At 26.4% G+C, this 27,351-nt stretch overlaps 1 protein-coding gene across 2 annotated transcripts; it reads left to right on the plus strand.

Annotated features, from left to right (window-relative positions):
• Positions 1–1,481: 1,481 nt before the first annotated feature.
• On the plus strand, positions 1,482–26,051 carry LOC135922441 (kinesin heavy chain-like). 2 transcript variants are annotated; one of them, XM_065456816.1, is made up of 26 exons: positions 1,482–1,546; positions 5,343–5,637; positions 5,959–6,149; positions 11,263–11,350; positions 11,683–11,756; positions 11,932–12,036; positions 12,219–12,267; positions 12,727–12,782; positions 12,900–12,987; positions 14,290–14,414; positions 15,162–15,266; positions 15,359–15,507; positions 16,196–16,276; positions 16,500–16,731; positions 17,694–17,849; positions 17,962–18,081; positions 18,680–18,817; positions 19,041–19,139; positions 19,386–19,481; positions 22,895–23,009; positions 23,140–23,268; positions 23,617–23,774; positions 23,885–24,137; positions 24,523–24,682; positions 24,803–24,987; positions 25,612–26,046. In XM_065456816.1, exons 3-26 carry the CDS (start codon positions 6,009–6,011, stop codon positions 25,647–25,649), a joined length of 2,940 nt encoding a protein of 979 aa, XP_065312888.1. In that variant the 5' UTR covers positions 1,482–1,546; positions 5,343–5,637; positions 5,959–6,008; the 3' UTR covers positions 25,650–26,046. The 2 variants fall into 2 exon arrangements, with proteins under 2 accessions (XP_065312888.1, XP_065312887.1); XM_065456815.1 differs by lacking the exons at positions 1,482–1,546; positions 5,343–5,637 and having other exon boundaries at positions 5,739–6,149; positions 25,612–26,051.
• Positions 26,052–27,351: the final 1,300 nt, after the last annotated feature.

A 27,351-nucleotide genomic window follows, 5' to 3' on the forward strand; every position in this document is an offset into this window, starting at 1 on the left:
TATTCATAAAATTATATAAAAAATTAAAGCACAATACAAACAGTGGAATATTATATGTCATTGATTTACAGTATATCTAATTTTATCAATTATCATATGACAATCAAGTAATTTTTGCCAATTTAGCGAATTTTATATTTTATAGAAAACTATAAAATATTGATATGGACATAAGAAAATATCCTTTAAAGACATTGTGGGTTGAATAATATGAAGATTAATTTTTAATATAATTTTTATCTAAAATAAATAGATGGCGTTAAAAATTTGAATGCAAATTGTTGCTATATTTATTATCAAGAGCATTGATTAGTAAAATGTGTTAAAATATTAACTAACTTTAATGTATTCTCTAACTGTCAAATATGTCTGTAAAAGTGGAATTTTACCTAGTATTTTGTAACTAATTTTATATAATAGAGGAATATCAACTATATCTATATGTCTACTTACATTTTATAAATAAATTTCTTATACTTGTTTGAAATAAATTATTACCAAGTTTTTATATTAAGGTATATACAAGTAATTTATTATATTTTATATATACTAATAAAAATATATTTCATATTTGCTCTAGGCTTATTTTTTTTTATTAAAATTAACCTCCTAACTTGTAAAAATATTTTATGACTTATAGACTAAGGTAACCCGGCCGAAGGACGGGCAAAAGCGGGCCGAAGGCCCGTTTTAATGAGGTCTGGGGGCGAAGCCCCACCCCCAGTAATTTTTTAATTCCCCATCTCCCCTTAGGAAAATCTTGGCTATGCTTATGATGATTTCTATATGAATTATGAGACAGGCGTTGACAAATATTTTATCACATTTCAATAAAGAAAAAGGATGATAGAATAATTGAAATGGTAATAAAACAACAACTAATATTGGTAAGAAAAGAAAAGTTATAACAAGCGAAATTATCTAACAACGTGGGAGAAAGAAAAAGTTTGAATTTATTATAATTAATGAACAAATAAAGATAGGAGATAATATAATAGAGAACTTGAGGGAAAGTAAGATATGTTATATCTTAGCTTATAATATAATATAAAAGGTTATTATATTATATAATATAAATTTTATGGTATTTTTACTACCATATTATTTGAATATATCGCTTTATATATTGTATAATATTATATCATTGTAAATTTATTATAAAAGTCATTACAAATTGAATAACTTATATATTACACGATATATATAGAAAAATTTATAAATATTACCATTGGCCAATAATCATAGGTAAGGTGACTATTAATGTTGGTATAACCCAAATTTATTTTTAAAACATTAGACACCTATTAAAAGAACCTAATTACGCCACAGGTGAGCTATTAAAGTTATAACATCCACATACTAAAATTTTGAATAATTGATAATTATCTGGCTACCAAGTAAAATGGGATATTGTTCATTTAACTTTAATAAAAACGCAAATGATATTTTTTCTAAACATTTTAAACATTTCCTAGTGTGTGTGTATTTCAAATTATTGATTTTCTTATTATTTTTTCTAAAATTTCATAGCTCAATTTTCCCATAGGTAAAACTTCAATTTTTTAAAATATATGTTAGATCCATAACAAATATATTAAGTTGTCTAATAAATCTTACTTTTTATTAACCCATAATCATTTATTTTATTAATGAATATATACAATTAGAGTTTAAGATTAACTGATCTTATGATAATTGTATTAATACAATTAAATGTGTATTACTATTGCCAAACATTTTTTTTTATAAAATATATTATATTTTTATAGTAAAATAAAGTTTCCCTCCCACCAAATTCTTTAAACACATTTCTGATTATAAATTAAATGCACTAACTTCTGATTATTACCATTTATGCTTAAGCTTAATTTTATATTTTTATGACAAATAATCTTATCAGTAATATATTTTTTTTAATTTACACTAAATTTTGATTTATTTTTGTTTTAACCTTATATTTTCATTGAAGTATTTCCTGCTGAATATAAGATTTATAATAAATTATTATATCTTATATTGTTAAATTAATGTAAAACTTTTATTTATCAAATATTACAAAAAAGTATGATAAAAATATGATTTTTTTTAACTTTTATCAAATAATGCTAAATGGCAGGACAAATTTAAAATGATTGCCTATATCTTATATATAAGAATTAATCTAATCATTTATGGTAGCTTTTATAATATAAACTCAGTTATTAGTATGCATTTGTTAAAGCATATAATATTGTTTTCTATATTTTTTTCTTCAAAAATTCAAGTCCAAAATTTTATTTTTAAATAGGTTTGCTCTGATATATATTTTTTTATATTGAACTCTTAAAATAATACAATATTTCAACAAAATTGAAATAATTATAAGTGTCTTAGAATTGTAATCAATTAAGTATATTCTTGAAGTATTCATAAATATATATATCAGGAAAACAATATAATTTAAATTTTTGTTGAGGTCCAAGTTTGGTCCTCTATACACTTTTAATTACATATATCTTAATAGGTTTTGTTAACGGTAAAATTTTGTGCATACATTTTCACATCTTTATAAAATGAAATTATTCTTAGGCTATTAAAAAAATTTTGATTATTTTGATAGGAAATATCAGTAAAGATTTAATGGAAATATATGCTCAATTTGATTTTAGATGTATTTAATAAAATTAGGGGAATTTTTAATCCTAACTTTACCAGTTGAAAGTTAAAAAAATATATAATTTTCTCCCAAAAATGAAATTCAAATTTAGTAAAATGGCTACTATCACACTTTCACCATTTTCTTATAATTTTTTTTAAAATATTATTTTCGCTTATAGAATCAATATTTTATGGAATGCAGTAATAAAATGATCTTTATCGACTTATATTTTTATTTATTTTTTTTTGGCTAAATTCAATTTTTTTTTCTTTATCTAATTCCATAACCACATCTAAATTCTTAAAAAAAAATCATTAGGCCATTTCCAGACAGAACACTTTTTCAAAGCGATTTTCTAGGAATGTTTCCAGCTAATCCTTTAATTTATTTTATTTAAACACATGTTAGATTTTATTTTTTATTAACGATTAAATAGTGCTTGGGAGAGTTTGCATTTAAAACATTTTATTATGCAAAAGATATGAATTCGACAAATTATCTTTTATTTGAAAATAAATATTTAAAAAATCAGCTGTAAACATGCCTAGGAAATCACTTAGAAAAAATATTTTGCCTTGATAGTGTTGTTAACCTGTCTCAATTTTTAAAAACGACCCAGTAAAACCAAAATAATATTATGTAGTCCTCAAGATTTGTCAAATACTGGTCCAAACTAGAGGTGGGTGCAGGCCATGAAATTTTGCATGACACGATGGGTTACAGCGTAAGTGTTAATAAATTTTTTATTAGGTGTGACAGGCCTTCCCAAAATTTTTACCGGCATTATGGGGCATGAACATATATTTCCCACGAATCATGGAAATTTTGATTTTTAAAATTGTTTTTTTTATAAATATATATTTGCAATTTTAGAATTATAAATTATAATATACATTTGCTAATTTAATTTAATTTTTGAAAAAGGAATAATTTTTCAAAACAATAAAAATTACACATTTTATAAAAACATTTTTTTCTAATCTTATAAAATTTCAATTGAATGAAAAAATAATTTAAATTCTCAACTCTCCAGCAATGGAAATTTGGTAATAAATTTAATTTTAAAAATGTTTTATTTTCATTTATCTTTACTATATACTAATAATTAGCTTTCAATATAATCAGTCAAAATTAAAGGGAAATTGAACATTTTAATAACTTGTTTAAATTTTCTCATATTTACCTATAAATCTAAAAGATAATTGATGCAGTTTAAAATGTAATGAATAAACTTCATTCAGAGATGATGAAAGGATACCATGTTCATGCCATACATTAAATAATATAATTCATTATATTTTTGATAATTGCTTACCTGAAATGCTTTAATTTATATATAAATGGTGTAAAAAGATAGTGCAATATTTTAAGCAATATGCAGCAAACAGCAAGCTAACACTTTTAATTAAGATGTAATAACGATGAAACTATTTATATATCATGATACAAAATCATATGATGAAATATAAGTTTACCTTCTTACAAACAAGAATTAATTAGATTAGTGATCATTAATATAAATATCACATAATAGTTAGATAATTTTTTATCAATATTCAAAGAATGCTTAGATAATTTGAGCGCAGATTCTCATCCCACTATAAATAAAGTTTATTTATGGAAACAAATATTAATGAAATTTTATCAAGTTTTCGAAGGGGATACAGTAATAATCAAAACCCTAAAGAGCAGGACACATCTCTTTTAAAGGAAAGATTTATTATGCAGCTACTATATAAGATAGGCTTAATTCTAAAACCAAAATTTAAAAGTTTCAAATTTTTAACAGATGATGAAAAGGCATATACATATAAAACAACTTAAAAGTTCTAAATGATTTAAAATTTGACAATATGCATAAAACAATGCCAACTATCATTTTTAACTCAATTCATTCTCCATATGATTCTGATGAAGCCTTAACATCTACAGATGAAAATTGTGAAGATGAACTTAAAAGATTTGCTCATAAAACAAATAATGACAATATTTTGAAGTTTTGGAAGCAGGAAATCTTTTTGAGGAAATTCGCTAGTAAAATTTTGTCAGCCTTGGCAATTTCGGCTTCTAGTGAAAGCCAATCTTTTATTAGAGGAAAAATGAATACATTGGAAATAAAAATAAATGGGCATTCTTTAATTTTTTTTTATAAATTTTGATTATTTTGTGTTACTAATATGGAATTAGATAAATAATAACTATGATAGAATAAATTTAAAAAAGTGTATAAAAGTATAGTAATAAAGTTTTGAAAAATTTAAACACTCTGTGAATTTTCTGCCAGGACGGGCGTTATCAAATTGCCTTTCGTGAGCGGGTTGGTCGGGTCTAAAATTTTTTGGTAATAGGCGTAAAAGGGCACGAATTTTTTATTTCCATCTTGAGCGGACGGGCCGTGAATAAAAAATTAGGCCCCCGCCCACCTCTACTCCAAACCTTTTTGCCATCTATGAGCAAAATCTCCAGGCTTACTTAATATTTTTAAGATGTTAAAAGGGCCCTTTTTACAAATCGACCCTAGTCGGGTTGTTTAACAACACTATGCCTGGAAATGGTCTTAGAAAAGATCGTTTTTGATTATAAATAATGTTCGTTTTTCAGAGGAACGGAAATTGAAAAATGTTATAGAAAGCGGGAAACATGAATTTAATTTAATTTTTATAAATATAAATATTAGAAATTATAAAATAATATTTTATTTTAGGTAAAGTCATACGCCCCTCCGCGATATGGTACGAATTCTCAGCCTAACCTCAGAAACTTTATAAAATAATTAAAAAAAATACTATATTTACTCAAAAAAAACAAAATAATCAAATTTATAATTAATTAAATAAATATTATACTCACAAAAAAAATAAATTATATATATTAAACCCCGTCCTCTTATTTTTAAAATACGATATCTAGCAAATTATTTATTTATTTAAAGAAAAATATATATTTATTATCCATAAATTCGACAAATCATTCACACGCCGAATACCAGATTATTGTAGGTAAATTATTCACTTCAACAAAACTAAAAATAACAAACTAAGATCTAAATCAATCTCTTCTCCTCTCATCTCAAATTAAAATAAAATTATAAATTAATTAAAACAATAAAACTACTAACAACTAAAATTATTTTTAAAAAATTAACAAAAAAGAATAAAAAAATTAACAAAAAAAATTATTTGAAATTTATTTGAAAAAAAAAGAAAATTTTTATTAAACAAAATTATTTCGTCATTTTATCATGGATCTGCTAAACCAATCCATGGTTTCCTCCATCTTTTCACTCAATTCCAACGGATTAACATCTTCCAACAATAAAGAGGGAATCGTTTTGGCTAATAGCAAAGAAGGACAGACTGTAGACGCTGCCATGAGTCAAGCGGTAGAACCTGCCGAATGCAGCATAAAGGTAATGTGCCGGTTCAGACCCCTGAACAGTAGCGAGGAACGGGCCGGAAGCACCGTTATAGTCAAATTCCCTCCCAATGATGAGACCACTTGCGTTGTGGCGGTAAATATTATATACTACAATGTTATGAGAATTTGATTCGGATGTAGGAAAGATAAATACGTGATATGTGATTTATAGCGTTTTTGCCCTCTATCGTTGAAGGTTCAACAGAGCTGCCCTAGGTGTTCCTTATCTCCATCTAACTGAAATAAATTAAGTTTGGTGAAAATATTAAAAGTGAGGGGCATCTACACGCTTGTTGGCAAGCTGCACGTACTTGTACGCACAACAGTCTGGGGACTGTCATGTAAACATCCATAGGCTAAGATAAAAAGAGTTGGGCAAAGCAAAAGCCTATACCCGAGAATTGCGCATATATTACTTACTTTATGGGGTTTGGGGGAGGGGCTGTTTTTAAACTTAGATGTCTATGTTAAATAAGAAAATTCTGTTGATGTTAATATTAGCATTATGAATAAATTAAATCTTGTTGGTGTTGACTATCTAAAAATATATAATTAAATAAATAAGTACTAACTTTTTAGTCTTGCTATTCTATTGAAATTCCCAATTAATTTTGTAACCTTTTAATCTTGTTATTCAATTCCCACTTCATTTTTTTACACAAGAAAAGCGACCCCACCCCCCCCCCCCCCCAAAAAAAAATCGAAAGATATAATAAGGATCTAACGATTTGAAAAGGAAAAATTTTTATAAAATATTAATAAGGTTAAACTTTTCCCTTTACTTATGTCAGACTTAATATATTATAGTTCATGGCCAGGTCAGACATTAAATGGATCCTATACCTACGATACATAGCCAAATGAATGAATGAATACATTGAATTAAATGTTTGTATTTCACTTTTACCTATTGTTCATAAATCGGCTTATTCTTTTAATCTAACCTGTGGGTAATAAATAATCTATAAGACATAATGGCGGGTGGCAGACCGCCTTCTTGGTTAAAAAAAAGCTAGTCAAATAATCATTCAAATTAAAAATATTTTTTTATTTTCAGATATGTTTTATTTTTATGGGATAGTTTTAATCTCAAATTTATTTTTCCCTAAACAATTTGACTTGAAATCGAAAACATATATTTTTTCTAGTGATGTTAAACGGCTCGTTTTGAGCCAATTTTAAAAAACGGCTAATTCAATATTTCATCTAGAATAATATTAGATTTTGTTTGTAAAAGGAACAAAGGTTTGGACATCTATTAGCGAAATCTCGAGGCTTAGGCAATATTTTTCTGGCTAAAATATTTAGTTAGCCGTTTTTAAAAATCGGCTCAAAACGAGCCGTTTAAAACACTAATTTTTTCTATAAAAATTATGTATGAGGGGGAGGGAATCTTACTTATTCTCGTAACTTTTCCATTTATCGCTTTTTTTTAACTTTTATTTCCTTCCTTCCCTCACTTTCTTCCTCATTTTTACACAAATTATTTAGTCCTCCACAAATTCGATTTTATAGCACTCGTTTGATCTAATATTGTTTACTTTGTATTTTATGTCTCCCACTCATTTATCGATTTGGTCGACAAATTTTTTTTTGCATCAAAATATTTTTTTTTTAATTATATTTTATATTGTATATATTTTTAAAAAAATCAAATAAATTCTTGCGATAAATTTTTTTTTATGATCTCTCATCTAATCTTAGTTATTAAATATTCACTTTTTTATCTCCTGTTTTCATTTAGTATTTATGCGCAAGTTATTGATTTATAATTCTAATACCACCACCCCCCCCCCCTCTCCCTATATAATATACTTTTTATTTTATTTTCCTCCAATTTCTACTCTATTTCGCATCTTTCATTGAAATGCAAGTTCATTCGAATCCAAATAAGATTTGTTTTCTTTTTTTCCCCCGATTTTATATTTTGCTTTTAATTTGTTTTTCTTTTTATCCCTTTTTTATTTCCATATTTATTTTATCCATTTCCATTTCCCTAGGTTTTTTTAAAAATTGTATTTTCTTTTTAAATCGATAATACCTTACGAGTTATTACATACAAACTTACTACTAGGATCGTTCACAGCGAAAGCGTAAATTTAAAAAAAAAACTAATTTAAAAAAAGAAAGAAACATCCTTTTCTTTTCCAATTAAAAAAAACATTTTCCCCTGAATTCCCTTTCTTAATTTGTTGTTATTATTATTATTATTATAAAGTTTTCATTTCTTTTCTTTCTTTTTAAACTTCCCTATTTTATCTTTCAATTTGTTATTTTAGTCTTTTTTTTTTTTACAAAATCATGGAATAACAAATAAGTTTTGATATGGTTTGTTACTACGAGTATAATGCAATAATGGAAGAATATAGGTTACATATCGTTGGAATGATTATATCTTAATTGTGGTATTATTAATAGCTCGTAATTAAGTGTGCACGATGAAGGCAGACGAGGGAAAAATAAACGAATAAATGTTTTTTTTGATTTACTGTTAATGTGTGAATTTAAAAGTTCTAATTTGTGTATTTTCGTCGCATGATATATCGCGATTTGGGATTGGAGTTAAATTAATATCTCATGATTGGTTGGCCCCGATTCGGGATCAAGGAATGACGGCCATGATTTAAATTTATGGCTGAGTGAATGACTTCAACGAACAGTGAATGAATAAAAAAATATTTTGTATACTTTTACCAGTGTTGACGAAATAATTAATAATTTAACATTAAATGCTAAACAAAAACCAAGAATGCTGATATATAAGATTTTTTTGACGATCAATATTTATTTAAATTAGCCTTATAATTAGGGAAATAACATCCAACAGGAGTTAAAATTAATCACGTGATTGTAATAATTTTTTTAAAGTTTTGAGCTCCTAACCAGATAGGATTTTTTTTTAAGGATAAACTAGCATAATAATCCTATTAATGGCCTTAAACAAAAAAAATATATTGTTATATATAAATCAGAGACCTGCAGGCCCGGCCCTAAGCCCGGCTCGGCCCTATTTTAAATTTTTTAAATATACCCGGGCCGGGCCTAAAAAATTTTTTTTTAAAATATATCCGGGCCGGGCCTAAGATTGTTAAACCCGGGCCGGGCCTTAATATTTTTTATAAAAATTTTTACAATATGAGTTAATGGTTATAAGATTATATTATATTATAGTTATGATTAATATAATATTGGGTGATGGTTAACACACCTAACACCCACAGATCGATCTAATTATTAATTTCCTGCAAATTTATTCAAAGTATTAATATATTTTTTTATAATTCATATCTAAATTTTTACAACATATTTTACCAAATCTTAAATAAGCCCCAATATTCAAGTATTAATAATATATTTTTTATAATCCATATCTAAATTTTTAGAATATTTATCAAAACAATCAAATAAAGGAATATCATGCATGGCACAAAATACTAATGATATAATTAATAAAATTAAAAATAATATTTATTCTTTTAGAAATACAAATAATAATTTAAATGAAATATGGGCTAAATTTAACATAATCATAGATGAAAATAAAAAAAACATTGGCTACGTACAATGTAAGAATTGTTCAAGTATATTATCTTATAATTATAAACATGGTACATCACATTTAAAAAGACATAAATGAATGTGATGGTAAATCCATGAAAATTAATAAATTTTTTTTACACCTGAAAAACCAACCTATAAATGTAATATAAAATATTTAAAAATTATAAAATTAATTATATTAATATTGTGCAATTAGATTATATTTTCAAAATACTATTTATTATACATGCATTTTTTTAAATAGCGATTTATTTTTATTTTATAAATTAAATAGTAAATTAAATAGTAAATTAAATACAATATATTATATTCTCAAAATATTTTCCATTTTTATAAATTAAATATTAGTTTTATTTTTTTGCAATATAAAATATAGTATATGCTCAAAATATTATTACCATTTTTATGAATATTAGTTTTATTTTTATAAATGCAAAAAATATAGTATATGCTCAAATATCCATTTTTATAAATTCAATATAATATTCTCAAAATATTAGCTTTTTTCATGTATTTTTTAAATAATAAGCGATAATACTCGCTGAAAAATATGGTAAAATACCTCATAGGTGAATTTTTGTATATACCAGGTCGCATATAATTTTAAAAAATTCCGAGCCGGGCCTGCCGGGCCTTAAATCTTTAAATCTGGGCCGGGCCGTAAAAAAATTTTTAAAAAAATATCCGGGCCGGGCCTAAAAAATTTAAAACCGGGCCGGGCCGTGCAAATGGTACCTCTGCAGGTCTCTGATATAAATACAAAATTTGCACCATCTGGAGGGTCGGTTTTACTCGGAAAATTTTAAAGTTTTGTTTGATTTTTTTATTCTACCTTCTATAATCACCAGATAGTTTGTTGTATTTCTTTATCTATTATTTACCGGGTAAAACGAAATATTGCCCCAATCAAATCGTTTCTTTTTAAAGTCTTATTTTTCCTGAATGAACATGTATAAAAAGAAAAATATTCAAAGATTCTAGAAATAAGCGAAGATAAAGATTCTAGAAATAAGCAAATTTATAAGGAACGGGATGAGCGCGATTCCGATTAGTATAAAGCTATTAGCTATAAGCGAACCATATAAGGTAGATTAACAGATGGTGTCAATAGATTATGATGAAATGAATAGGTAATGACTCAACTATAAATAGGGTAAAAAAGGATATTACAGGTTAAATATTGGTAAAAATTGTAGCCGTGTTGATCCAGATTTCTTAATGATGAAATATTGGGTCTGCTGTATCGGCACATTCCTAATAAAAAAATTAATGTTTTTGATAGAAGTGAGTGGGAATTACAAGTTTGCTCTGTTAAGAAGACTAAATGTCATCGTTCTCATTTTTTTTTGTTTCTATAAAAAAAACTTCTTCCCCTATAAATTAGGTCACAATAAAATATTTTACAAATAAAATATGACCATATTCTCTATTTTATTATAAATATGAGACCTCACACCATTTGAGCCCCCGCCTCGTAGAGCTCTGGCCTAAAATGAGTACCTAAAAACATTTCGGTCCTGACTTGGACCTAGAAAAATGAATGTGCATGGCTCTAACCTGCTTCTCTACGATCGTTTTATTTTAATTAAATTTATTTGTTAAAATATTGAATAAATTTTTAAAATTAGTTTTTATTTTATTTTAAGGGAAAATACTACATTTACGATAAGGTTTACAAATCGAACGCAACTCAAGATAGAGTCTATAGTGAAAGCGCGAAACCCATCGTGAAAGGTTTAAAAGATGAACCGTATAATAAATAAATTCATTTTTATGATATAGCTTTAGTCGCCTACTCGATACTAATTAGGCATAGAGTAGCCACTTTGATATTGGCAAGGTACACTATTCTACCAAAAAAAGCTATAATAACTTAGCGATTTGATTTGTTCCCGATAGATTTTTTTGCCGGGGTAAAAAGCGGCTAATATTTGCATTTAGAATGAACCTCCTCTCAGATTACTAAAACTTCTCTTGTTATAATCACCAACCTACGTAGGGCTTCACTCTGTTAATGTATTACATTTTTATGATCTTAATTATATTTAAAAAAATATATATATTAGATGTCTTGTGTGGGTACAATGGCACAATATTCGCCTACGGTCAAACATCCAGCGGTAAAACTCATACAATGGAGGTTTTTTTTAAAAATTTTTAGTTATCATTTCATTTATTATATATATATTCATTTCGCATTTTGTTTAAGATTTGATTTAATTTAGCATTCCATTTGATTTTTTTTTAAAGTTTTTTTTGTTCTATTTTTCCTATTTCTAATTATTTATTTTAATTAAAAATAATTTAATACGAAGGGTGTTATAGGGGATGCCGGGCTCGAAGGAATTATTCCCAGGATAGTGTCTGATATCTTTCAGCATATCTATCAATTAGACGAAAATTTGGAATTTCATATAAAAGTAACATACACATACCATTTATTTGAATTATCAAAAATAATATTATTAAAGAGAGATAGATATGATAGAAATAAGAGGATCCAAAGAAGGGAGGAAGGAATCGAAAGAGGAGGAAATATGAATCATATTTTAGACCAGAATTCTTAGGAATGATGATTTTTGATAATGTTTTTTTTCAAAAGGTATCTTATTACGAAATATACATGGACAAAATCAGGGATCTATTGGATGGTAAGTTGCAAATATATACATGATAGAATTATTATATGAATATGAATAACAAATTTTAAACATCAATCTTTGCAATAAATAAACCTTTCTTTATGAAAAAATAAATAAATACATTTTTATAAATGTTATTTCTAAGTATTAAACCAGGGCTGTGAACACTAATTAGGGTTCAGTTTTTAAATTCTATTTAGGAGTAATTTTGATAATAGAAACTTAGTGTAGGAACCAATTTTCTGAAAAGTGTCTTATCATCCCATGTTTCTATTACACCTGGTTCGATGGTGCATAAAACGGTCCTTGTTTGATCTGTACTCCCAAAATGTTCCACCAAATGGTTTTAAATTTTTGAAATCTAATTTAGGTATATCAACCCTTACTATGTTACCTACTACATTATTGCATATCATTATAAAAATATTTAAATATAATAAGTAATTTTCTTTAAAATTATTTAAAAAGTATCCAAAATCAATCTAGCCGTTCACGAAGATAAGAATAGAGTTCCCTACGTTAAAGTATATATTCTCTTTAAAAGATTTTTTTTTAAATGAATGAAAATAGATTTAGAAAAAAATGAAATGAATATATAAAATCCAAGAAATTTAAAAAAATTTTAAATTTTTTTTAAATAGGGCGCCACTGAGAGATTCGTTACCAGCCCGGAAGAAGTGATGGACACTATTCAAGAAGGAAAAGCTAATAGACACGTGGCAGTTACCAGTTTAGTTTTTTTAAAGCAAAATTATTATATTGGTTTACGCTATTATGTGTCTCTTTTTTGTAGTTAAATTATAATTCGTGGTGAAATATCATTAAAAGAAAATATAACTAAAAAAAATATATTACATTTAATTAATTTTCATTTCAATTATACTTCTTTTACTTTATAAATTTGAATGCCAATTTTTTCCTATTCCCAGGAAATCAAACTGTTATTATTAACCTAACTTGAAGCATTAAAAATTAATCACCCAAACCCGAGCCTAACTTCTACAAATGTATATAAACCGGTTTTAACCTTTTGATATTTAAACTCTTTTAAAGATGATTAAAATTTATTTTCCTCCTTATATATAATTTGCAAGACTTGAAAATATTTTAATTTTATACGGTTCAATATTATTTTTTTAGAGAAATGTAGTAAAATTTAAAAAAGCTTCACTTAATTCTAATACTCTTATACGAAAAGATTTTAATCGGTTTTCAAAAGTTCAAACTGAACCAATATTATTACTTTTTACGAGGACCATGAACCGTTATTTTTATCCGAACCTAAATCTGAACTGAACCGAAGTTTGTTACGGCCTAGATGCCTGCCTATTCCTAAAATAAATAATTATTTTAACATTAATGTATTTTTTGCCTGTGATGTGTTACCTTTTCAATTTTAAATCATCGTTTTTGAGGAGATTTTAAAATTTTTATACCGCAAAATTATTTCAACATGCATAGATTTATTGATCTGCATCGGGCTTAATTTTTCAAGCTCGGCCCGAAATTCTTTATAAAATATTAGGCCCGACTCAATCCGAACCGAATTTTTTTTCTAAGGGGCCAGACCTACTTTTGCCGATCTATAGTGTAGATTACATTAAAAAATAATTGCTCTAAATTTTTAATCTATGTTAATTTTTCCATAAGAGTATTTTTTAATATAAATTATAAATGGCTCAAAAATTAACGGCAAAATTTAAAATTCATAGGGTAAGTATTCTACATATGATGGAAAACATTTCCTGTAAATTTAAATCTAAAAAACATAAATGATTTAAGGTTTAAAAAAAATAATACATTAACATATTAATAATATTGGCCTGTGAGCCTTATAATTTAATATTGAAATATAGTTTTTAAATATGATTTATTTTGATTGTAAGAATGACGAAATTATGAAGGGTGAAAATGAAAATAAAAATAATAACCATTTTAAATATAAAGACCTGAGAAACTGAGATCGATGCATTTATATTATTTTATTTTATGATATAAAAAAAATCGGAATTTTGTTTTGTTTAAAATAAGACATGAACGAACATTCCTCTAGGAGTCACAGCGTATTTCTCATAAACGTTAAACAGGAAAACATCGAAACGCAAAAAAAGCTAAGCGGAAAACTTTACCTTGTAGATTTGGCTGGCAGTGAAAAAGTTTTGTTTTCTATTTAAAATTATAATTGTTTTATTATATGCTTCTCATTCATGCTGAATTTGGCAGAATTAAAAGGGGATTATAGTACCCAATTTCATCCTCTTATTTTTTACTCAAATTTTTACAATATGAAAATCATTAATTATCAAAATTTGTGATTTTGAAAACATAATATTTTAGTTGAAATCATATTGGCTCTTACATAAAATTAATAAAAATGGAGTTAAATTTTCACGTCCATCTTTTATTTTTCTAAAAAAATGAATATAAAGAGAGAAAGACATATAATGAGGTATGGTTGACGATAAAAAAACAACCTTATACACCATTTATAAAAATTAAATTATAAAAAAAAAATTAATATTTTGGCAAACATATTTATTCAGTTGATAATTTGATATAACGTAGTGTTGTTATTTTAAAAAAAAGCCCGATTAAGATTTTCGCCAAAATAATATCGTGTAAGCCTCGAGATTTGGAAAATAGAGGCACCAACCTATTTGCCACCTATTCGAGGTTTACAAAATATTATTTTGACTAAAATCCTAATCGGGCCGTTTTTAAAAATCGACCTAAATCGGGCTTTCTAACAACACTAATGTAAAGTTTATGCCGTTATTATTATCGACAGCTGTTAATAATACACAACGATAAAATCGTTATAATTATTCTTCGCACTTTTTTTACCTCCTTTCTACAAGAATTGTATTTTACATGTATAATATACTTTAAAAAAATAAAACTAGGTTAGTAAAACCGGGGCAGAAGGATCCGTACTGGACGAGGCCAAGAATATAAACAAATCTCTTTCGGCCCTAGGAAACGTTATAGCTGCCCTAGCGGAAGGAACGGTTTTAACTGATATCCATTTGTATTTAAATTCATTTTTTTTTTTTAAAAATGAAGAAATAAAAATATTAACTTGAAAAAAAATACGAAATAGAAATCGCACGTGCCTTATAGGGATAGCAAGCTGACGCGGATCTTGCAAGAAAGTTTAGGCGGAAATGCTAGAACTACCATAATTATCTGCTGCAGTCCTGCTTCCTTCAATGAAACTGAAACCAAATCGACCCTTATGTTCGGCCAACGGTAAATTTTTTTATCCATGATTTCAATAATGAATTACAAAAATTAAGGTTTAATTTAGACAAGAAAATGTTTTAGAACTCTAATTTTCTCACACACATTTTAAAGATAATTTTTTAAAAATAAAGCATGCAGCAGGGTCAAATATTTTTAGATTTCTTAAGTTCACATCAAGAACACTACATATTACTAAAAAGGTGTCTAATAAAATGAATTTTAACAAGACATAGTATATCTATGCATCTTAATTTTAAATATAAAGTGTCCCTTATCGTTTTATATATAGTGACTCTTATCTCGTTATATTTTCAATCTTTAAGTTGATCGGTCTTGAGTCTACTCTCGGGTTAAGCGTGAGTAGCTTATACAATCTAAAATTAATTATACAATTTGTAGTTGGAACGATATAGTTTTTGCATAATTCCAGATTTTAAGAAGAAAAAAAAATTAAATTGAAAATGTTATTTTCTTATTTTTTTTAGATTTTTCCCTAATTTGATATATATATTTTTATTTTCATTCATTTAGTTATTCGCGCATTTATTTTTGTTCTTCTCCAAATTTATTTACCTAATTTTTTAAAAATAGATAATATTTAAATGTTACATACTTTAAAAAATTTTTTTTAAAATAAATAATGATGAATTAAACGCAATTTTACATAGAATTTGATAATATATTTTTTCTTAAGGGCTAAGACTATAAAGAACACTATAACGATTAACGAAGAATTAACCGCCGAAGAATGGAAACGCCGTTACGAGAGAGAAAGGTTTTATCTCTATAAAAAAAATTTTTTTAAATAGAATATTAGAAAAATAATATTAAAATTCGTTTAGTATCGGGCCTAAATGTTGAGACGATTGAAATTTGATTAAAAATTAAAATATTAATGAAATTTTAAGATTAGTAACCTCTTGAATCTCATTTTGCATTCAATAAAAGCCTATTGCTAGTGAAAAAGAATCAATAATTCTTTATCTATATCTATATAGAGACAAAGTGACAAGGTTGAAGGACAAACTTACACCTGCCCTGCTCGAGCTCGCTAAATGGCGCCGGGGCGAAACGGTTCGCCCGGACGAACAGCTGAATTTAGCCGAACAAATACTCCCTCAAGCCCCCAGCAAATCTGAAGAAATTAAGGTTAGCGGAGTTGAAATGGAAGGAGAACGGAAGAAGTTCGAGGAAGAGAAATATAAGCTTTACCAGATGCTCGATGAAAAGGTTATATATTTTTTTAAAAATGATATTTAATATAAAAAATTTTTTACATGTAAATTACATGAATTTTCACATTAGTATAAATGATAATAAAAATTAGCCATAAATTTAACGTTTCTCTTTTAACCGGCCATATTTATTTTTTTTACACAAAAGAAATATACATCTTTTAATTTGATTATATCATCAACACTCTAAAAGTAAGATTAAAGAAAGGAAATTTTAGCAATATTATATTAAGATAACATGATACATCCTTAAAATCAGAGTTTGAAAAAAAATCAACAAAAATCTTTGAGGTTGTGTTCTGGTTCGACTTAATTTTGATATTCAATGCTTAACATAAACTAAACAGTTTTTAAACTAGAACACCCTATTTTTGGGTTTATTTTAAGTATTTGGGAGCGTTGTTTTTTTCTTATTTATTTTCTCGGTTTTTTGTTCTTTTTGATTTCGTTTTTTTAAATTTTTTTTAGATTTTACCTTGAAATATTTTTTATGCATGAAAATTACAAAAGATCTACTTTAAAAATGATTTTTCCATTTTTAGGTAAAATTTTTATTTGAAATCTCACTTCTTCAACAAAAAAATTAATTTTTTGAAGTTTTTTTTTCCAAACTCTACTCTAATTTATGAAAAATATTACAGACCGTAATCTTCAAAAGGCTAATCCAAAGTTTTATTTCCTTTTCATTAAATTAGATCATTACTTCTTAGACATTCCCTTTTTAAAAGGGGAGATGTTAAAAGAAACTGCAAACAGTTAGAGTTTAAGGAATATAGAGGAAAATATGATGATAAAATGAAAATGTAGAAGATGGGAACATACCTAGAAAAACCTTTTTTCTAGGAATCTACAATAATTTTTTTTAAAAAATTCCGGAATATTTCAATGAATAAATTTTGTAAAAGTTTTTTTTTAAAAAAAAATAACTCATATTTTTTATCCATATAAATCATCTAGGATGAAGACCTTACCTCTCAATCTCAAACAATAGAAGAACTCAAATCTCAACTATCCGAACTTGAAGAAACGTTATTAGCCCTTAAATCCGAAGAAGAAACTCGCATAACCGAAATCAGTCGGTTGCAATCCGAAAATGATTCGGCCCGGGACGAGGTTTGATTTTTACATTGCTACGAAACAGATATATATTAAAAAAATAACCGAAGAAGAGAAAATATATGAATAAAGAGAAGAAGCAGATAAAACTAACATTTAAAAAAAACAGGTGAAAGAAGTCCTATCGGCTCTCGAGGAACTAGCATTGAATATCGAGCAGAAAAAAAATGAGGCGAGTGACAGATCCAGAGAGAACGAAGCTCTCAATGGAAGACTCAGCGAAAAATTGGTTTATTTTTGAATGATTTTTTTCTAATAATTTTTTATCTACCTTTTTTTCTTAATATTTATTGCTAATTTTAATAATTTAATATAAAATATATAATGCCTTATATAAACTTATAACAATGTTAAAGGATAGAAAGAAATATGTACAAGTTTTTAGCATTAATTCTACTATTGTTATAGAAAATGATATATAATTTTTTTAACAACTTATTAAATAATTATTTAAGTTTTTGAATGAGAAATTATAATCTATTTTTTACGATAAATTAAAATTTTTAAAAAAGAAGGAAAAAGAGGTTAAATAGGTATAAACTACGGAGAAAAAAAGTTTACACTTCTTTAAATATTCTATAAAAAGATAAATTATTAAAAATAAAAACATTCTTTTCGTTCCCTTTTGATACATTCATTTTCTTTCCCACTTTATATTCATAATTTAAATTTTTATTCTTTTCTATCCAATTCTCGATTTCGCTTTAAAATTTATCCATATCTAAAAAAATTCTAACTCTTTGCTTCACGAATTGCTTAATATTCATTTATTTTATCTTCTATTCCTTTTCTCATAATATATTATTTTTTTAAACAAATTAACTTAGGGTGAGCTAAGCACCTTACAAGACCAGTTACAGGCCATAAATGACAACCTAGAATTTTACAAGAAAAGAGTATCAGAGCTAGTTTCCATCGATTTGCTGGAAATTGCTGTAGTTCTAGGAAAGGCCGATGATTTTAAGGTTTTAGCTCTTTTATGATTGTAATGAGAGGCAATAGATCTAAGAGGGGCTAAGGACGATTTAAAAGGATGGGGGGGGGGTGAATAATTCTATGATTCTAATAAGAATTGTAGTGATTGGCCAATTGATTTACCGAGGGTAAATAACGTCGAGAAATAGGAAGGGTAAGGGAGGAAATGATTATAAAGAAGGAAATAATCACTTTCTATTTATTTTTCGATAGCCTAGTATAGAATTGATAAACGGAAGAACTGACGAAGAATTTACGGTCGCGCGCTTATTCATCAATAAACTTAAATTAGAATTAGAAGTTATTATCAAGGTATAAATATAAATTTTTTTTTATTTTCCCCGCAAAATTCAGTCTATTCTTCTTAAATTCAACATTAAAATGAGGACTGATTAGTCGAATAATTTTAATTTTCTAATATAAAAGGCGCTACTCCCTTCATTAATCTAAAAAAAATTTTATATATCCAGACCTGAGTAAATTGGCCTTATTTAGCAGGTTGATAAGTTTTTTATTTATTTGATTAAAAAGTTTTCAATTCATTTTTTTTTCGCGCAGAAAACTGCTGAGATGGAACTCTCAAATATTGAAAATAGCTCCAAGATCAAAGAAAACGATAAAGAATTATCTGAGTGCAAAATGCTAATATCTCAGGTTTTTAATTATTTTTTGAATTTTTTTATGACAATAACTTTACAAATTTTATAATTATTTAATTTTACATATTTTATTTCAGAGCCACTAATATCATAAGCAATACGAAGTCTATTTTATTTTCGAGTTCAAATCGAGATACGCGAATCTCGGCGGGCCGGGTTCGGGCCTATTTTTACGAGCCTAATATTTTTAAGCATGATATCTTTCAATTTTGTGAAATTAATTCATATATTTTAAAATTCTTGCAAGAAACATGGCACTAATATTTTTTTATTTATATAAAATATTTATTTGCAATTAACCAAGATTAAATTTTTCTCTATTTAAATTAATTTGGGCCGAGCAAATAATTTTTATTTCAGGTCGGGCTTTTCAGAACAAATCAAAGAAAATTTTAATCGGGCTGGATAAATTAAAAAAAAATTCTGGCCGGGTCGGGCTATAAAAATTAAGCCCGATGCAGATAACTGATCCAAATACAAAAAGCTTTGATTAGGAAAAAAAACAAATTTGTAAAATTAGTACTGATAGTTTTGCTCAGTTCTACATCTAAAAAATAAATCACATATTAAATTAATCTGATTTTAAATATATAATTTTGAATTTTTTTTAATTTAAGAAAAAATATATAATAATTTTAAAATTTTATAAATTGTAACTATCGGGAAAAATTAAAAGTATCGAATCGATAGAGATATCATTTTGGGTAATTCCATACCAAATCGATAACTTTTCGACCCGACCTTTTAATTTCGATAAAATTTTGTATGCTGATAGAATATCATTAGAAAGCATCGAATCCAAAATTTTAGCCTCCTAGTACTCATAGTTCCTGAGATATCAATGGTCAAAAGTGCCAAAAATGACCTTTTTTCGAAAAATACGATTTTTTAAAATGGAGATAAGTTAAAAAATAAAGAATAAAATAATAAGTTATATGTCATTTTGTAACTCTATTAAAGGCCTTTTATTAAATATTAAGGATTTTTTTGAAATAATATTGTTGCGGTTTTTATTTACGTTATAAATTTTAAACATGAAAACTCCAGGTGTTTCGCTTTCCAAATATTTTTGAATTTAATATTTTTTTATTCTCTAACCTTATATCTATTCATAAAAAAAAATTTAAACTTGGGACAGCCATGAGTTTTTTAGTTATTACGATTTAAAAAATCAAAAAATAAATATTTTTCTTGAGAATAGATGGCGCTTCTTTATAAAATAACGTGTTTTGTTAAGATTATTATTTTTTTAAACTTTTTTTTACTTTTAAACATAAATAATAAGATGTTCCAGCATTACTATCATAAAAAAATATTATATAGATCGTTTGATAGGCTTACTTATTATTATTATATTGATAACTTGTAATAATTAGTTGTTTTTATAATAAATGATTTAATTTCCTAAAAAATATAGTTAAGATTCCGATATCTCCAACAAGAAAATATAATAATTAATTGTTGAAAGATAAAAGCAAGTCTCATGCACCTGCCCTAATATTAATTAATTTTTATTTTACAAATATTTTGATATTAATTATTTTTCTTCTTAAAATTATTTATAATGTATAAATATAAATGCGTAAATCCTTTTAAAGAATCTAAACACTTTAATTATAAAAAGAACCTGCGTAAAGTCATGACGTGGATGACACAATATCCAAACATTGAGGCGGAACACTATATTTGTGATAAATGTCGTAAACGGTTATCACAAAATAATATTGAAAATATAACTATTCTGATAGCTAATATGTAAAAAATATCAACACAGCATCAACATCAACATCAATAGATACAATTAATATAACTTTAAACGAAATTGGAATATCTCCTATTAAGAAAAAAAAATTATCCAAAAAAAAGGATAGCAAAAATATAAAAAGCTTATTTCAGATATAATAATTAACAATCCAGAATCGGGTACAAAAGATAATAATGATATTCAATAATATAAAATTACAATATCCTATTTAATCTAAAAATAAAAAAATATCAATTGCTGACCATTCTGCCTCCTAATTGGAGCGCAAATAAAATAAAAACGACATTCAACGCTACATTATCATTTGGCATATAATTCCAAAATCGTTTTAGAAGAAAAGAGAATTCTTTCAATTCCAAATCGAAAGCCTGCAAAAATATCTCAATCAAAAAACAGTTGATATTGTTAAAATTTTGCAGTGATCAAGTTAGTAGGGTATTACCAGGAAAAAAATGATGCATAATCTAGCATAAAAGGGGGAACGAGTGAACGCTCAAAAAGGTTAGTTCTTAATAATTTGAACGAATTATATAATCATTTTAAGGCGAGTAATTGTTTAACTAAACTCAACACTAAACTATATTCTAATTCGCAGACATTTATTGTGGAGAATATAGTATATCCATGTGAGGATCCTTTGATTTAGGATCAATTAATCGATGAGATTAGAGGATATGTAACATGGGCATATAAAAACGATTGGTGGTTAGGATTTGTACAAGAAGTGAATGTAATTAGAGATGAAGTAAAAATTAATTTTCTTCAACCAAAGGACCAACAAATTCTTTTGTTTATCCAGTTGCGCAAGATATCCTTTTCATACCATAAAATAATATTTTAACAATAGTTAGCCTATCAACGGCTACTGGGCGTACATATAATTTATCGCAACACGAAATTATCATGGCGTAAAAAGAACTAAATTTAATGAAAAACCGAAAATAGGTAATATCTTTCATGAATTTTAATTTATCTATATATCTACAAAATTTATAAAATTTTCGAAAATAAAATTTTTTATAAGAAAAAAATGATTATAACCGCAGCTAAATAATCTCATTTCATATTAATGATAGAAAATCTTTCTATTTATGTTCAAAAATAGAAAAAAGTTTAAAAAAATAATAATCTTAACAAAACGCGTTATTTTATAAAGGAGCGCCATCTATTTTTGAATAAAATATTTATTTTTTCATTTTTTAAATCCCAATAACTAAAAAACCATGGTTGTCCCAAGTTTAAATTTTTTTATGAATAGATATAAGGTTAGAGAATAAGAAAATATTTCCTTAATATTTAATAAAAGGCCTTTAATAGATTTACAAAATGACATATAACTTATATTTTTAAAATCATTATTTTTTAACTTATCTCAATTTTTAAAAATCGTATTTTTCGAAAAAAGGTCATTTTTGGCACTTTTGACCATTGATATCTCAGGAACTATGAGTACTAGGAGGCTAAAATTTTGGATTCGATGCTTTCTATTGATATTCTTTCAGTATGCAAAATTTTATCCAAATTAAAAAGGTCGGGCCGAAAAGTTATCGATTTGGTATGGAATTACCCTTTTGCATAATAATAAAAAATACAATAACAATCTCCCACTTATCACCTCATTAAAAATACTGATATATTTGCAGCAAGAAGCCAAGCTCAAGAGCCTACTAGAAGCGAGCCATGAGATGGAAATCAAAAAGCGCCAATTGGAACAACAACTCGATTTAGTCAACGAAGAATATTCCAAATTGAAACTAGGTCTTTTTTAAAAAAAAAAATATTGTGGAAATAGATTTGAAATCAAAATGAAACTAATTTAAAATTATAAAATAATATATTTATATATTTAAATAATAAACGCTAATAATTGATGTATTTAATCATTTAGAATCACATTCTATCCCAACTTTGGCCATTAACACGTCAAATCTTTCCAATAACATTTCCAGCCCTGGCTCTCAACCTTCAGCCTTTTCAAATAATTCCAGTGATTCATTATTGCAAGCAAATAACGAAGGTTAAAAAAATAAATATTCGGGGAAGGATAAAGAGTAAGTATATAAGGAAAGATGGCAGGAGAGAAGCTGAAAGCCAGAATCTATAGAAGGAAAAAAATGGTTGTTTAACCCTGAAGTAAATTAATTTACTCGTATCCTTTAAACAGATCAGGAATTTTTCTCTAACCCTAAGAGTATTTTATAAATAGATTTACTTTGATAAGTATTTTTGAACTGGGACACCCTATTTTGGTTTGCTTTAAGTGTTTGGTTGAATTGTTTTTATAGTATTTTTTTCTATGTTCTCATACATTTTAAGCTGCACACTCTTAATGATTGTTATATTTTTATATATATTATTTTTCAAGACCTTTCCAACTCAGTTGACGTCCACCTCAGGCAATTATCATCACTGAGAGACGAGATAAGCGAGAAGCAAAGGATAATCCAGGAACTGAAAAATGAAAATGTCGATATTAAAACCCTACTGCAAGCCTTGGTGACAGATCACGAAAAACTTAAGACTGTGAGAACAAAAAAAAGAATTATTTATTTTAGTTTTCATATTTACATTTATATTCTTAATTATGTTTTATATATTTTAATAGTTTTCTATTTACATTTTCTTTTAAAAAGGAACTAAATAATAAGAGCTCTAAACTGGAAGAACTTTGCAAACAACTGGAAAGGAGGGAACAAGCAAAAAGAGACATGAAAGGCCTCGAAGAAACCGTGGCCAAAGAATTGCAAACCCTTCACACGTTAAGGAAACTTTTCGTCCAGGACTTGAGCAACAGAATAAACAGGAAACAACTTGTCAACCAACGGAATAGCAACATCAATCAATCCAACGCTTTGGTGGATAAAGATAGTATCGCTACTAATAAAGGTTTTTTTAAAAAAATACAGCTGTCGCACTTATAAATTACATAAGTTTTAATATTGTGCTCAGATTATCAAAATCGAATCTGTTTCTTTTAGTAATTAAAGTAAAGAGGAGTTATATATCGTTTTTGATTAAAAAAACAAATTATTAAAAAGTATTTATGATCATATCTTTCAAATCATGTCTGGCATGTTAGCAATCCTTTCCATATTTCAGAACATCAAAGTTCAAAAATACAAAAACTCATTGACCAATATGAAAATGCAAGAGATTGACTTTACAATTAGTTTTATTAATTTATAATAATTGATAGATGATAATTAGATAAACATCTTATTTATTAGTTACGATCACTCAAAATTATATTATTATTTTTTAAATTTGTCAGACACCCCTAGGAATAACGAATCGATCTTAGCTGATGACGAAGAAAACGAAGGAGCTAATAATCACGCCGTCGATAAGCAAAAGATAATATTCCTCGAAAGTAATTTGGACCAACTTACCAGGGTTCACAAACAATTGCTCAAGGACAACGCCGATCTTAGGTAAATTATGGGACGAAAGAAAAGAAGTTAAGGGATGAATGGGGGGATGGATTTAAGGGAAGGAATAAAAGTAGAATGATGAATGATAATATTAATCAAATTATTTATGCATGCGTTCAGATGCGAAGTTCCGAAACTTGAAAAGCGGATGAGGATGACGGGCGAAAGAGTCAAGAGCTTGGAACAGTCCTTGCGAATGGCTAAAGAAACAGCCGCCAACGACAGACGCAGGTACCAGAATGAGGTCGAGCGTATTAAAGAGGCTGTTCGAAGGAGAAATAAGACTGGGCATTTCGCTACTATAGGTATATAATCTTAATTTAAAATTTCGTAAAATTGCAAGTTTTTTTAAAATCTTTAAAATAAAATTGTTCTATATAAAATTATTTAAACCTCACCCGTAAAAATTCAGTATTAGTGTTGTTTCATTCATACTTTATAGAAATCTGAGTTTCACAGTGAGGCATTTAGGAATATATCAAGTGTATCTATTCAATGCATGAAACTAATTTATTATATACAGTATTAAGTATCTGTAATAAAACCATCTCATCAGTGGCTAATCCATTTTAATCATATACTTTTAGCCTTGTTGAGTTTTCGGGTACCCTGAGACAAAATTGAGATGATCCACTATTGAAAACATAATGCCTTTGAAATAGTGTTGTTCAATGACTCCATTTTTAAATAAGGCTAACCCAATATTTTAGCCAAAAAATATTACACAAGCCTGTCTCACAGTTGGCAGGAAAGGTTTGGACATTTATTATCGAAATCTCGAGGTTTGTATAATATAATGGCTAAAATCTTAATTTGAAATCGGCGAAACGAGGCGTTTAACAACACTACTTTGAAACTTTCTCTTATTTTAGTTTTTGAGAAAAATTAATCTTAAAATATTTTTTGACTTTATTATAAATATCATTTAGCCAAACCAATTCGAGCCGGACATCAACCTACCAAATGAAATGAATCACTCAAGATTCTCCCGATTTTTATTTATTTTGGAATATGAATCTAGATTTTTTTTAATGCTAGATTTATTTTATTTGTTGCCTATTTCATGCGCGGCAAAAAATATGCTGAGATATTGTAAATAATATAACTATTATTATATATTTATAAAACCAAAATCGTCGCTAATGCTCTTTATGTCCTCAATGATCTTAATGCATTATTTATTACTTCTCTCTTATCTCACTGTGTCGTTCGGGGATTATTCATTATTATTGTTATTATTTATAATGTTTCATTTTATTTTTCATTTGTCAGTTTTTTTTAAGTTTATGCTCAATTTTATATTTATTTTTTTTGCTATATAAAAGATAATTTAACGCTTTTATATGTTTAGAAGTATAACATCATCAGTTTATGATATGCTTTAAGTATTTTTAGAAAAATTGTTTGCCCTCGTCATTACATAAATTATAAAAAATAAAAATTATTATCTAAAAAAAAGAATAATATATTATATATCATAGATTTATAATAAAAAAAGCTTATGAATTCTGTATAACACACACGGTCAGAGCTTAAAATTTCTTTATATCGTATATATTTTTTCTTCTAGATTAAAGAAAACTGTCATTATAGTTGTATAAATTCAGGAGAATTTTTAATGTATTGGTGGTTTTTAAAAATCATTTTATTCAATGATAGAAAGATAAAATATAAATATTTTAATTAAAATAAGAAGTAATGATTGAAATTGCAAAGATTTATTAGACTTTTAAATGTTTGTTTAGCTTGCAGTCTTGGAAAAGATTGTATAATTATTTTTTAGAAAATTATGATAAGGAAGCAGAATCATAAAATAAAGATTTATTTATTTTTAGTTAATTAAGCTTATTATGATACAATCAAAGTACATCTCGCAAGATAAAAGGAGTTTATAAAAATTTATGTTTAAACCATGGACTTGGAACAAAAGCATTTTTATCTTCCATTCCGAAACGTTCCTGGATATCTGATTACATTAAACTAACTAACACATTTTATTCAATAATTTTTATTATTTAATTATACTGTCAAAAAATACATTATTTTTAAAGGGATTATAATTACACTTGTGATATATAAAAGATAAATTTAAATACGGGATGCTTTAACGGTCAGTCGACTTTATGGAGTAGCCAATATGATATGTGCCGATTAATTTGACACTATCATTTTTTATTATATTCGCCGACATGCGGTTAGGGGGATATAGGAAAAGTTTTAGAACTTATTATTCTGCCCGAAGTTTTTGACTGAAAAATATAAATTAAACAAATTTTTTATAAAAAATTAAGTCAATTTAATATTTTCTAGTCACTTATTCACAATTCCAAGGAATCGTTACATTTTTGAAAATATAATAGGGTTTTACCTATTGTAGCCTGAGAATTAGATAATTCCATCTCCACTTTTTGTAATTTTATAGGAAGGCAATTTGAAAAATTAAGTTTCTATTATTTTCAATATGATGGTATAACCTTATATTGTATAATTTAACTTATTTTTTTTAAATATTTCCAGATTATTTTAGTAGTTATATTATTGGCATAGCGATATCGCAGTTATAATGTTAAGATATGCATTAAGATGCAGGCTTAGATTGATTTTAGGGAAAGATGTAAAAAAATTTTTGATAGGAATAATTTTCTTGAATATTTTAGTGAAATTTAAAA

Source organism: Gordionus sp. m RMFG-2023, chromosome 1 (assembly GCF_954871325.1).
Source record: "Gordionus sp. m RMFG-2023 chromosome 1, tfGorSpeb1-WG-v2, whole genome shotgun sequence".
Lineage (NCBI taxonomy): Eukaryota > Metazoa > Nematomorpha > Gordioida > Chordodea > Parachordodidae > Gordionus > Gordionus sp. m RMFG-2023.